This window comes from Pollachius pollachius (genome assembly GCF_949987615.1).
Source record: "Pollachius pollachius genome assembly, chromosome: 3".
Classification (NCBI taxonomy): domain Eukaryota; kingdom Metazoa; phylum Chordata; class Actinopteri; order Gadiformes; family Gadidae; genus Pollachius; species Pollachius pollachius.
The window spans coordinates 6,955,703-6,969,769 of NC_136936.1; the positions used below are offsets into that span (position 1 = coordinate 6,955,703).

General features: G+C 46.6%; 1 protein-coding gene across 1 annotated transcript; it reads left to right on the top strand.

Moving 5' to 3' along the window:
- Window positions 1-685: 685 nt before the first annotated feature.
- Window positions 686-12,763, top strand: LOC307073244 (glycerophosphodiester phosphodiesterase domain-containing protein 5-like; the record flags this gene model as incomplete). The annotated part of the gene is made up of 18 exons (XM_079732949.1): window positions 686-694; window positions 1,670-1,734; window positions 2,047-2,152; window positions 2,611-2,714; window positions 3,190-3,283; window positions 3,514-3,573; window positions 3,720-3,818; window positions 4,052-4,145; window positions 4,359-4,504; window positions 5,202-5,284; window positions 6,836-6,986; window positions 7,348-7,566; window positions 7,902-8,059; window positions 10,038-10,185; window positions 10,593-10,675; window positions 11,353-11,432; window positions 11,991-12,044; window positions 12,647-12,763. The coding sequence occupies 18 exons, from the start codon at window positions 686-688 to the stop codon at window positions 12,751-12,753; spliced, it is 1,860 nt and encodes a 619-aa protein (XP_079589075.1). The 3' UTR covers window positions 12,754-12,763.
- Window positions 12,764-14,067: the final 1,304 nt, after the last annotated feature.

Here is a 14,067-nt window from a genome sequence, read left to right on the forward strand (position 1 = left end):
TGTTATTTTTGAGAAGCAGAGCGCAGCTATGAATAACACACAGTTGCAGTTACCCAACCATAGATTCAGGCAAAGAAAAATTTGCGGAAGCAATAAAATCCTAATTTTTTGTAGTTATATTTTCGGTCAAAGTATTGATTTCTTTAGGTAGTCATTATAACAGTTTTAAATCGGATTATAAAAAAAACAATAACGTAATAGATGAGAGTATGTCATTTGTAAACACAGTTGTGTAAAAGTGGAATAAACTACGATGGGATGTCCGTGATGGAATTCTTTCATTGTTTTCCCATAAGGGATCATTGTGGTATATTCTGTAACATCTATAATGGATGAGGGGGCCGGGAGACACCAGTCATACATTACCCTCATACTAACCATCTGTGTGTTTATCAAAGACCAATATCCTGTTACAGTCAGGCACTCACACATGCACTCACACACACGCACACACAATTTTGCACGTAAACCCACACAGGTGTAAGCTAATTATATTGAATTATCAGTTGGTATCTTTATGTGGAAATTGGACACACACGCACACACACTTACACATTCACAGACAATGCATTGCTGTGTGGTTTCTGTTTCACCAACAGCACATCCCTTAACTGCCACCTGGCTTCATGAGGAGTGTTGTTTGAAGCAAGTCAAGCAACCAGCTCATAAGGTCGATCACTTCCCAATGGTGTGGGTACCCTAGTGGCAAGGATTAAGGTGTCTAACACTAGCTTGAGCCCATTGGATTGACCCGGACCATATACTTTATAGTTTTCTTGGTGGTTTCAAGGGGTTATGAGCTTGTTTTAAGGGTTCTGGCTGGCTGATTTATTTGGTGGCTGCCCTGGCTGGCTTACTGACTAGCAGGCTGGTTAATTAACTGGCTGGCTGGCTAATTGAAAAGCTGGCAGCCTATATACTGGCTGGCTGGCTGGCTTGTATACTGGCTGGCTGGTTAATTGACTGGCCAGCTGGATTGCTGCTGGTTTACTGACCATATGCTGAACACATAGGCAGCGTTTATGGTACGGCAGGTACCAGAGAAGTGGCAAAGTGGTTTGAGATCAGGAAGAAATCCAGGATACAGAAGGATGGATTATTATAGATAAATAGAACAAATAGGAGATAGAGTGTGTGTGTGTGTGTGTGATCTCACTTATTTTGGACAGTCTAACTAGGGCTGTGAAAGTTGATGTAAACTAGAACACACACACACACACACACACACACACACACACACACACACACACACACACACACACACACACACACACACACACATCTTCTTGTAGAGAGTGTTGAAGTGTTGTAAAATGTATAACCTTTGAATGGGGAATGTATGAATTTATTATGTCTCAAGTCATACTCCTCTCTCTCACCCCCTCTTTTGGTATCATCTCTCTCCCATCTCTCTTTCTTTAGGTGCCCAGACGGTATTGGCCATCAACAGACCATCCTTTGCCCTCTCTTCCCTTTTTGTCCCCTTATTTATCTTTCATCTTCTTACTCCGTCTCCCCTTCTGTACCTCACTGCATTCACTCTTTCCCTCTCCGTCTTCTACTCTCCCTCTCCCATCTAGCATTTTCTCTCCTTCTCTGTGTCTCCCCCCTCACCCTCTCTCTCTCTCTGGCTCTCTCCCTCTCCCTGTGATGCTGGCCTGTGGGTGAGTGGACGCCCTTCACCAGATTGAAGCTGGGGAAGTTAAAGGTGGTGCGGCGGCAGTTGCTGCAGAGGTACACAACAGCGCCCTGACACCTAACCCCGGCACTAACCCTAACTCTAAAAACAAACTCTTAAACATAACCCTCAATCTATGAACAAACCCTGAAACCTAACCCTAACTCTAAAAACCAACCCTGAAACCTAACGCTAAAAACAAACCCAAAGACCTACCCCTAACCTTTTTCTGAATACTAACCTATTACCTAACCCCAACGCTACACACGGCACACTTCAAAGAATGGCTTTGATTGGTTGGCATAACACCCCAGGTGCTGTTGTGCTTGCTCTGGTCATCTTGTTAATTGGTTAATTGGGGGTTTCAGGTATGAACACCAGCCGCTAGTCTCCTGCCTGGCAGGCCTCTACGGTTGCCAATGGAGACGGTACCAGCGAGCAAGGGCACAGCCGGGGGAGGTCTGCTGCAGCAAGGTACACACACACACACACACACACACACACACACACACACACACACACACACACACACACACACACACACACACACACACACACACACACACACACACACACACACACACACACACACACACACAGTTGGAGGGGATGTTGCTGATGGGGCAGAGGGGAGAAGGGGGTATCGATTCCCCATGCTGGCTGTTCTGCTGACTCCCAGAGCCATCGGTGCTGCAGCCCCTCTCTGTACTGGGAGGTGCCTCCCCACAGAGACAACACGACTACCTACAGACTGACTGACCACCCAGCCATCCCACCTACCCGTAGATCTGACTACCCGCGTAGTGGCACACCTACCATTCTACCACCCACCTACATATCTACCCCCCTGCCAAATAACCCAACCACCACCTTACTTACGTGTGTGTGTGTGTGTGTGGGTGTGGGTGTGTGTGTGTGTGTGTGTTCTCCAGGTGGAGTGTGGCAGTTTTGGCCTCCTGATCCTCACCTTCTTTCTCAGCTTTGTGTTCCTGTACTTCTGGAGCGAAGCGCAGAACGACTACAATGACTTTGACTGGTAGGTGGCTCTCGCTCTCGCTCTACCGCTCTCCCTCACTCTCTGTGATTAAGCACCCTTTAGAGCCTGTGGCGGTGAAGTAATCACTTTGATGCCCACTAAATGCCTTTGTTTTACCATGACATTTTGTGCAACCATAAGACTTGCCAAAGTACATATTCTTTGGCATGATTGAAAAAAGTATTTGTTCCATTTCCTATCGCATATATCCGTATTTAATAGAAACATAGACACATACAACACACACACACAAACATTGCTCACATGATACAAAATAACAAAATAATTAATTTTGTAGTTGCTATAGACGTCGTTGTATAATAATTGTTATAGACGTCGTTGTCCTGTAAAACTGAATTTTCCAGCCACTTTTGCTTAGTTTCCTGGAGTGGTTTAACTGCATACCTAGATTTACCCAAGCATCTAGCATGCACGGTACTGACCCAATGGCTTTTCTGGTTCTCTGGGGGTCCAGGTTTAACTTTGGGACTCTGGGGTTCTGGTTCCCCTGGTCTCTGGTTCTGCTGGGCGTGGCAGCAGCTCTCTTCACCTACATAGCCCTCTTATTGGTACGCACACTTGACCCACGACGCACACATGCAGTATTTTATATACACAGTCTATATTGCATTATATTTATAGTAGTATGTATGAGAGTTTAGGTCTACTATTATAATAGTACCTAGGTATTTATACATTATTTTACTTCCTACTTGCTAACTGGCTGGCGCTCACCTGACCCATATTCCTGTGTCCTGATACAAAGACTGATGGCTTCTCTGTTGTGGATGTTACCCAGGTGCTGGCAGTGTGCCTGCTCTCTGAGGGCCAGAGACTTTACCTCCATTGGAGCCACAAGGTACACACAACACACAACACGCATTCACACACACACACACACACACACACACAGACTCACAGACTCACTCACTCACTCACTCACTCACTCACTCACTCACTCACTCAGCACACACACACCCTTACCCTTTTTTGGTATTTCCTCAGATCGGTATCGTGGTAACGCTGGCGTTCTCCGTCACGGCAACGGCCATTCTCTCTGACCTTTGGAGCAAAGAATGGAAGACCCTCCTCCTCTCCCTGCAGGTAGGCTCACCCACATGCCAATCACACAACAAACCAATTAGATCTGGCACACGCGTCGCATTCCACAAATTGATAGCATATCACCTGTATTATAGCAGATATGGGGAGATTGGATCCCATATGTCAAACTAGATAAGGAACCACAACTCTGATATATATTAGCTAATTATGGTAACCATTGTCTATTGTAGCCTCTTGTTGTAGCATCTTCTCTCTCTCATCTGATTGGCTAGGTGACCGCCCCCTTCCTCCATGTTGCTGCCGTGGCGCTCATGACCCTCTTGTCCTGGCCAATTGCCTTGCACTTCTTCCGCATGAACAAGCGGGGTAAGCCATCTCATTGGTCATTGGATTTCATAGATTAGATGCCATGTTGGGCAATATTATGTTAATGTTTTTCAAACATTAGTGAGCTGGTTGCATTTGCAATCTACGTACAAAACAAGACTTATTTTATATAATGTACCATTTGCTTTACATCACTTTCTGTGTGTGTGTGTGTGTGTGTGTGTGTGTGTGTGTGTGTGTGTGTGTTCTCAGTGCGCCAGGTGGCTATCCTGGGTTTGTACCTGTCGGTTCTGTTCTCTCTGTACCTGGTCCCTCTGGGGATGTACTCCCCCTGCATTAAAGAATCTGGCACCCTGGGCCCAGCCCCCTCTCTGATTGGACACAGAGGAGCACCAATGGTGAGCCTTGAAGAAGCTAGATTTTCAGCACTTTATACAGCTATTGACAAATGATCAAGGTAACCTACTTAAACTTAATATAATAAACCATGATCATGTATTCATCAAATATACTAAAACAACGAGACCATATTGCAGGCAAAAACACTTAGATAACGGCAAATACATTCTGAATTAATCTAGCTAGAACGAGTCACAGAACAGCACTGGGGCACATTATTACGATGTCCATACTTTAAAGTAGGACATCCCCTTCTTCCAAAACAGAACCAATGCTTATATGTAGGTCATGGCAGACTCAGGGCAACACTGACCTGAAAAAACAGAAAGATGCAAAAGAGATGCAAATTAAATAAGCCAATTAGATCTGGATCAACCGTTATTTTTCTTTGGGGACAATCTCAAAAGAGTGTTAGGAAGACGATAAGGTCCTAGCTGACAGCTTTTTGCAGGTAGTCCTCAACACAACTCCCATCTTATCAAACAGCGGTGTGCCCTGTACAACTGATCATTTTCCATGATGTTGGTTTTTATTGTAATGTAGGCGTCATCGCCTTTTATCAGCTCCAATATAAAAACAGATTTAAACCTCCTGTGCGGTCGGACATAAAAATAGTTATTCAGAGTTAAAATCTCTGTTAAAGTCTCTTTTCCATCCATTTATTGTGTGTGTGTGTGTGTGTGTGTGTGTTTGCAGTTGGCTCCTGAGAACACTCTCCTATCCTTTGAGAAAGCAGTGGAGGCGGGCGGCGAAGGTCTGGAGACCGACGTACGGATCAGGTGAGCACAGCAACTGTCCCCAGTATTCATCGTATCGTCATGTGCTTTATCCACGCACATATCCACCCCAGGCGAAAGGTATCGGGTTTGAATCCCAACGTCCCCAGTCTGCGTTGAGGTGTCCATGAGTAAGAAGCCCTGACCCGCCCTTGCTCTTTAAAGAGCACCTATTATGCTTTTTCGACTTTTATGACCTATAAACGTTGTTATAATGATTTATAGTCATGTTTAATCATACTAAAGTGTCAAATAATGACATGTATGCATTTAGACGTCTTCCCTGCTGACCGTCTGGGGTAAACACTAGGGACGCTGGTCGCCATTCACTTGTTCAAATTTCCGGGATTTATCTACGTAGAACAATCCGGATTTTCCATGTATGGTAATGCTGCAACATGCTCTTCCGGAAGGTAACCAATCACAACGGAGTGGGGTTGGCAGGAGGGGGGCGAGGGGGCGGAGAAGGACGAAGCCGAGTGTTGCCAGAGAATGCTGAAAGCGCCCAGATGAGAGGAAGAGTTTCCCGAAAATCGACATAGTTTTTTGTGCTGTGATTCATGTCAGGTTGCTCTGTAGGAGTCATTAATAAGAAATTAAGACCAGAAAAGTAGTATAATTGGAGATCTTTAAGGAAATGTATCTTGGATTAAAACGTCTGCTAAACTATCCCGATAACTATATCTGTCTTTAGTCATTCAAATGAGTGTCCCAGTCTGATCTATTTCTTCTGTCTGAGCAGCCCAACCATCCCTAGCTCTGTGATCCAGTGCTAATCACAGTGGTCAGAGGTTAGCCTGGCCACCTGCCTCGGTGCTAAGGAGCTTAGCACGTGCTAATCCAATTAGCTGCTAGCGTAGCCATTAGTCCTAGCACGCAAGCGACGGATAGCATTAACCTGCCTTGATCAAAATGGGGAATCGGCATGACTCAGTGTAATCTTGGTGGCCGTGTGGCAGGCTATCCATGTAATTATCTGTGTGTGTGTGTGTCTGTGTGTTTTAAGGCATGACGAATGGATTTGTGTGTTGATGTGTTGGCATCAATAAATATGCTCACCTTGCAATTACGCTGTGAAAAACCAAGTCCTTGTTGTGACATTAAACAGGCAAGGGTGCGTGTTTTGTTTGTATGGGTTAGCACACACGCGCACGCTTGCACACATTGCCGTGCGTGTGTGTGTGTTGGTAGCACACATCAAGGAGATGAAGGATTGTATGAAAGCCACTCTGTGTGAGTGCTGCTGTGAGCTGAGTGGGCCACATGTTTATCGATGACTTTAATCATCTGTTCCTCCTGTGTCCTCCTCTTCATGTTCCCACACTCGGACTCTATCCCTCCCTCCTCCCCATCCTCCATCCTCTTCTTGTGATTGCCTCCCACACACACCTCCCAACCACACTTCAAACACACGCACACACACACACACCAACATAATCACACATACACCAATACACACACACACACCAACATACTCACACATACATCCCCCCCACCCCCCCTCTATCTCACACACACACGCACACGCACACGCACACACACGCGTGTCTACAGTTACGACGGTGTTCCCTTCCTGATGCATGACTCCACCCTGCGGAGGACCACGGACGTGGACAAGGTGTTCCCCAACCGCACCCGGCAGGACGCCTCCCTGTTCACCTGGGCCGAACTGCAGCAGCTCAACGCCGGCAACTGGTTCCTCTCGGTGAGACGCGCACACACAGGGAACACGCACACCCTGCACGCACAGCGAGAAACAAACGCACACACAGACAGGGAACAAAAAGGGAAAATTGCCGTCTACAGATCAGAGACAGAGAGGAACACACGGCTCCAAAGGGAAGCCTAAACACGAACGCAACAGACGGATGCAACACTAGAAAAACAAGATAAAAGAGAGACGATGCTTTTATATGCATGGTTAATGCTTAAAAAACACCTTCAGGGCGTTCTCCTTTGTTGAATGATGTGGGTTTGAGCTTGGGAGATTAATGGTCTAAATCCCTCTTTCTTTCTCTCTTCCTTTTCTTCTTCCCCCCCCCCCCCCCCCCCCATCCTGGTCCCAGAGGGACCCATTCGGTACGGGCTCCTCCCTGAGTGAGACTGAGCGCTCCAGCATCCAGAACCAGTCCATCCCCTCCCTGGCCCAGTTCCTTGAGGTGGCGGCGGGCAGCGGCAGACTGGTTCTGTTTGACCTGCGCAGGCCACCGTCCGGTCACCCTTACAACGTGTCCTTCATCAACACCACTCTGCAGGTGGTCCGGGACAACATCAACTCCTCGCAGGTCAGCCCGTGTTCAGACATGTTGGGTCGTTTTTTGCTATTGCTTTGTCTATAAATGTTGGATGTAAAACAGTTTTTTTTCGGAACAATGGAACATTGTTGATTATTTATTAAAGTTGAATTATTAAAGTTGCAGTCTGTCACATTTCCACCAGCTCATAGTTAGAAACGACATAGCTGTAGCCAATACTAAATGATAGCGATTTCAATAATTGTTATCAATAAAGTCACATCCTGCAAAACAACCAAACATCATCTGGTCCAAAATACTTCCCAATCTCTGCTGCCACAACGCTGCGTTTGCGTCTCTGTATTTGTGTCTCTCTGCGAGTGTAGGTGCTGTGGCTGCCCTCAGAGGACAGGGCGATGGTCCAGGCTGTGGACCCAGAGCTACAGCAGACGGCCGAGGAGAGGGGCCCGGTGCAGAACCTGACAGACAGACACATCCGCAGGCTCAACCTGCCCTACAGCTCCATGTCCGAACAGCAGATCAGGTTGGTTGATACTCCGGTTGGTTAGAACGGACGACTGCCAGCAGAAGGGTTCCCCTAAGATCTGCTGAATGACTCAATATGCAGACTAACGGATCAAACAAACCTGCTCTATATTTCAACAGCACTTTGATTATTGTATTTCAATCAATTATTTCCGTGCATAAAGTATTTTAATATCTTTATATTTGACTATATTCTGCATCTTAAGATTAATAATGGCATCACAACGGGAGTTCATCTTTTTTAAAACGCTGACTTTGACATAGTTAACATAATTACTTGAATGCCTTCATTGTCATTCAAACACCGCTGATTACATTTTGACCAGAGAAGGTTCTTAAAAGTATCTAACCGCTTCAACACAGAGTCATTGCCCTGCATCCCCAGCTCGTCGGTTCTGTCTGGAACAGCACAACATTTCCGCTGTCATATTTTTCATATTCAGCTCATATCTGTAATTTACAGGCCAACAGATGATCGTTAGACTTCAAAGGCTGGGCTCACACTTTGATCTCACCCCATCAACCTCTCATAGTCACTGAATCGGAAGCTGCGTGTGTGTGTGTGTGTGTGTGTGTGTGTGTGTGTGTGTGTGTGTGTGTGTGTGTGTGTGTCGGGTTCTGCATGATTGACAGCCATTTTAATACGTGCTTTAGATGATATTCCTCCTCTTTCAGTCGCTTGTGGCTCCCTCTACTTCCTCTTGCCTCCTGCTCTCACATCTGCTCCTCTTTTCACCCTCCCTCTCTTGCGTTTCCGTTCTTTCCTCCCCCATCTGATTCCATGGCTCTCTCTCTGCCTCCTTTTTGATACTTGTCTCTCTATGTTAATCGCAACACGCTTTAACGATACGAATGTTTTAAATTACACAGCACATCTCTCTCTTCCTCTCCCTCTCCCTCTCTTATTTCTCTCTCGTTCTTTTATTTCTCTCCAGCCATCCTCAGAGGCTTTAGCGATGTGGACGTGGAAATTGATATAGCTTAATCTCTCTCATCTCTCTCTCGCTCCCTCTCTGTTGGTACGGCGTGTCTCTATTCAACATATTCATATCAACAGGCTCTAGCAATAGGAACGCCGAAAATGATACAGCCTGTGCTTTTAAGATCAACATCTCACTCTCACTCTCTATATCTCGCAGATCTATTAAATTCAGAATGGCCTTTTTGCCATGGGAAATAAACGTTCTCATTTTCAAAGGAGTAACAAAATGTAACATTTCCTCTCTCTCTCTGTGTCTATTCCTCTCTCTCTGTCTCCTTCTCTCTCTCCCTCTCTCTACCTCTCTCGCCCTCTGTCTCTCTCTGTTTCTCCCTCTCTCTCTCTGTCTCTGTCTCTCACTCTCGCCCTGTCTCTCGCCCTCTCTCTGTCTCTCTCCCTCCCTCTCTCTCTCTGTCTCTCTCCCTCTCTCCATCTGTCTCTCCCTCTCTCCCTCTGTCCCTCTCTGTCTCTCTCTCCCCCTCTGTCCCTCTCTCTCTCTCCCTCTCTCTCTGTGTCTCTCTCCCTCTGGCTCTCTCTCTGTCTCTCTCCCTCTCTGTCTCTCTCCCTCTCTCCCTCTGTCTCTCCCTCTCTCTCTCCCTCCTTCCCTCTGTCTCTCTCTCTCTCTCCCTCTGTCCCTCTCTCTCTCCCCCTCTCCCTGTCTCTCTCTGTCTCCCTCTCTCTCCCCCTCTCTCCCTCTGTCTCTCTCTGTCTCCCCCTCTCTCTCCCCCTCTCTCCCCGTCTCTCTCTCTCTCCCCCTCTGTCTCCCCTTCTCTCCCTCTCTCCCCCTCTATCCCCTCTCTCCCCTCTCTCCCTCTGTCTCTCTCTCCCCCTCTGTCTCCCCTTCTCTCCCTCTCTCCCCCTCTGTCTCCCTCTCTCCCTCTGTCTCTCTCTGTCTCTCCCTCTGTCTCCCTCTGTCTCTCTCTCTCCCCCTCTCTCCCCCTCTGTCTCCCTCTCTCCCCCTTTCTCCCTCTGTCTCCCCCTCTCTCGTCCCCTGCAGTAAGTACTGGTCGGTGAACATCAGCACTAACCTGTTTGTGATCAGCCAGCCCTGGCTCTACTCCCTGGCCTGGTGCGCTGGGGTCCACTCCATCACCACCAACTCTATCCACCTGCTGTCCCACCTCAGACAGCCCCTCTTCCTCATGGTGAGACCGCCCATCTGTCTGTCTGCCGGCCTGTCTGTCTGTCTGGCAGTCGGTCTGGCTGGCTTACTGTATGTCTGTCCACCTAGCTCTCTGTCTATCTGTCTGTCCGCCTAAACTGTCTGTTTATGTATCAGGCCAACTATCCGTCTAACTGTCTGTCTTAGTTTACCTTTATTACTGTGTGGAATTTTTTTGTGTAGAATAAAATACAACATGATAATACTTAAAAGACAATACTGAATAAAAATCTGGGAGAGTAAGAAAATAAAGTGCAGAGGATAAACATTATGCTGTTGGGCTTGTGTGCTCACTCTCCCTCTCTCCTCTCTGTCTGTCTGTCTGTCTGTCTGTCTGTCTGTCTGTCTGTCTGTCTGTCTGTCTGTCTCTGTCCATGTTTCTCTCTGCAGACCCCAGAGGAGTACAGTCTGATGTGGATACTGACCGACGTTTCATCCACCTTCCTCATCACTGCCGTCTTCATATTCCACTGGTGCGGGATTGTCACACACGCACACACATACGTGCACACACATGACCACACACATTCATAGATACACACACAATGTACATTTTATTCCATACAAAGCCAGCTCTATCATCTAATCACAAACTATCTTTACTTTGTGTGTGTGTGTGTGTGTTTGTGTATTTTATACCATTGTGTTTGTTTATGTAATTTGTCCTTATTACCTTTTTTTGATTCTCTCTGCCTTCACACTTGGGTTTAATTTCAACACCTGGGTCTCTCTCTCTCTCTCTCGCTCACTCACTCACTCACACACACCTGAACATGCACACATGCATAATCTGAGATGATCAAAGTTAACTGGACACAAAATGTCTGTTGCAATCAGCAGAACACACATACACATACACACACACTTCAGTTCACAGGGTTTAGTTCACAGGGTTCAGGTGTTCTCATATAGTAACACAGACACACACACAATTTCTGACCCTAAAAAAATTATGCAGCTGCAAGTATCAAAGCTCTTTCAAACACACACACACAGATTCCCTGACCACACACAGATTCCCTGACCACACACAGATTCCCTGACCACACACAGGTTCCCTGACCACACAGCGATTCCCTGACCACACACTCCCAGGTCACGCATCGACATGGCTGATCTCTGTGGGGTCTGTGATGTGTTTGGTCCTTAGGTGGAGAGAGAGAGGTCTGCCCTTCTGGTCCGGGAGTCGCCAGGCCCACGAGACCGGCCCCTACAGCAAGTTCAGGACAGGTAGGATGATAACATCTGTTTCACTGTGCTCCTGCATGTAGTCCCGGTCAGACCCTGGAGAAGTCCCACTGCTCGGGGCTCAATGTCAAAATGCCCCCCATAGGGATTCTTTGAGCTGTTCTGTAGTGTTGCATTCCAAACGTGTCCTTCGTCGTCTGTATTACTGTCTTAAGGAGAGAAGGCCATTGGCAGTTCAATAAGCTATTCCTACATTATTGTAGAAATGGTTGTCAAAGGGTTACTACCCCGTTAAAATAAACATCCAGTTGATCACATAATGATGAACACACCTTTATAAGACCCTATCAAAAATCAAAAGGGCTCATGCGACACAACAGGCAATAATGCTGGGTTTCCAAAGAGACTTCTTCAGTGGTCTTGAGACTGCGGCCGTACATACTTCCTTTTGTTTCAATGTTGTCTGTCATTGCTCTTGTTTGTGGTCGTTTAATCAGTGCATGCTCTATGTTTGTGTTTCTCTGCATACATTCATTTTGACGTGTGTGTGTGTGTGTGTGTGTGTGTTTCCCTGTTTGTGTGTGTGCGTTCGTATGCCAGACTCGTCAGAGGCGATCTGTATTCATTGGAACCAGTGCCATTCCATCTCTCCCAGTGAGACGCTGGTCTCCCTTCCTATGACCTTCGACCCTTGATCCCCCTGCACGTACTTCCTGCATGTCAACCAATCAAAATCCTGTGTGTTGCTCTGCACCAAGTCCTGCCTTACAGCCAGCTGAGCCTCCATCCAGCCGTACGAGACCACTATGTTGGGGTGGGTTGAAACCAAGAGGGGAACGTTGAGTCTCAAGATAAACGGAAGCTTTCCGTTCCCCAGACAGCTCTGCACGGCCCCTGCTGCTAGCATGTGTTGGTGCACTCCAATGCCTGGATGTTCTCGCCCTTCACCTGAAACCCCACCTGTTCCTCTCCTCTGCACGGCTTGCATCCACGCATGTTTTGTTTGTGATGTGATTTGTCGTACTCTGAACCGATCTCCCATGGACCGATGTCTGTGCATGCCTCGACGCCGAACCTACCCCCCCTTTGGCATGCCTCAATATGACCATTACTGGAACCCCCTATCTCTTTACGATATCCTGTCTGTTTACTATGCTCCTCAAGATCACACACTCTGCACGACTTGCACTACACTACCCACACTGCCCCGTGCCGGGTTGAACTTTCAACAGAAACCTTTTCCTCCGACTTTGCAGAGCTGAGCGACGTTTGGTCCATCTCGAATGTCGTCATCCGCCCGGAACCGCAGAGCTCCCCTACACAGCCGGCTGCCCCCCACCTGCCCACCATCACAGAGGAGTGACTCACACACAGAGGGGGGGGGGGGAGAGGCGAGGGAGGGGGAGGGACAGGGAGAGGAAAATATACGTTTAGTATAAGAAATATACTTTTTTATATTTAAAAAAGCAAGAATAAGCAGACTGAGTCGGCGTGGGAGGATAATAAATGACGGAAAAGAAAATACCGGCGGAATACTTAGATTTGAGAATATAATTCATAGCTGTCATTCTCTTTTTCTCCACGCTTTCACCGGAAGGTTGATGGTCTACTGCGAAATACCTGAACTGTCCAACCTCGTCCCGTTTAAGATGGGACACGGCTTTACAGGCTAATTATGGGTCCATGCTGCTATGGGGGCCATTTCAAAACGTAGAAAACTTCCATTTCTAGCTAATGGGATTTTTTAAGTTACGAACCAGAGGAGACTAAAACATGCTTGGCTTCACACAATGTCTGATGAGAATGCACAGGGACAACTATTAAAATAATAGGCCTTGCTTTATATGAAAATGGCTGTCAGTGGGTCCAGTTTGAGTCTATACTTTATTTAAAACCCTGATTTTCAAATGGATACAAACAACACAAAATGGCTGCCATGAACATTTCATCTCAGAGGAGAAAAACAAGGAAAATCTTGAATCAAAGTGAAGGTCCGGTCTTATCTGGAGCCAAACATCAGACTCATTGCCGCCCCCTGTGGTACAATTTGGACCTGCAGCTACTGAAAAATACCCTGGAAAAGAACAGAAAATCCTCAGTACGGACATAAGTTGCGACAAAAAGCCTGTTATCCTTTTCATTTGCTATTCTGGCAAGATGAATGTATTTTGTCCTCCAAATGTTTAATTTGTTTGTCTTATGCATTATAGGTTATTAACAACAATGAAGAGTTGAGAATATTTAATCCATGTGTTGGGTCAATTTACATAAGACAAGTGGAACACCATCTGGTCTAAACCAGGCTGGGGACTGAGAAACTAAACTAAAGTGGACTATACGGTCTGAGAAAGTGTGAATCCTAAAGTATTGTGTGTGCGAGGGAAACCGAGAAGGATGTTCCATACTGGGCGATGGCTGCATCGCATGACCTTAAGAGCTTCTCCTGAGGAACCGGCCCAGGGCTCTCAATGCATGGCGGCCATACCATCTGCTTCTTACGCCAACCTGTTGTAGACCACTTCTCCTCATGGGTCCTCGTAGGAGCAAGGAAATGAAGTATTCAAATAAAATAGAGTTCTTCAACTATACATCTTTTTCCCTTGTTTTGATATCCCAAACTAGTTTAGTGATCCTTAAAGGATTGATTTGAGCTTGTTGCACAAATTTGAGTCAATGT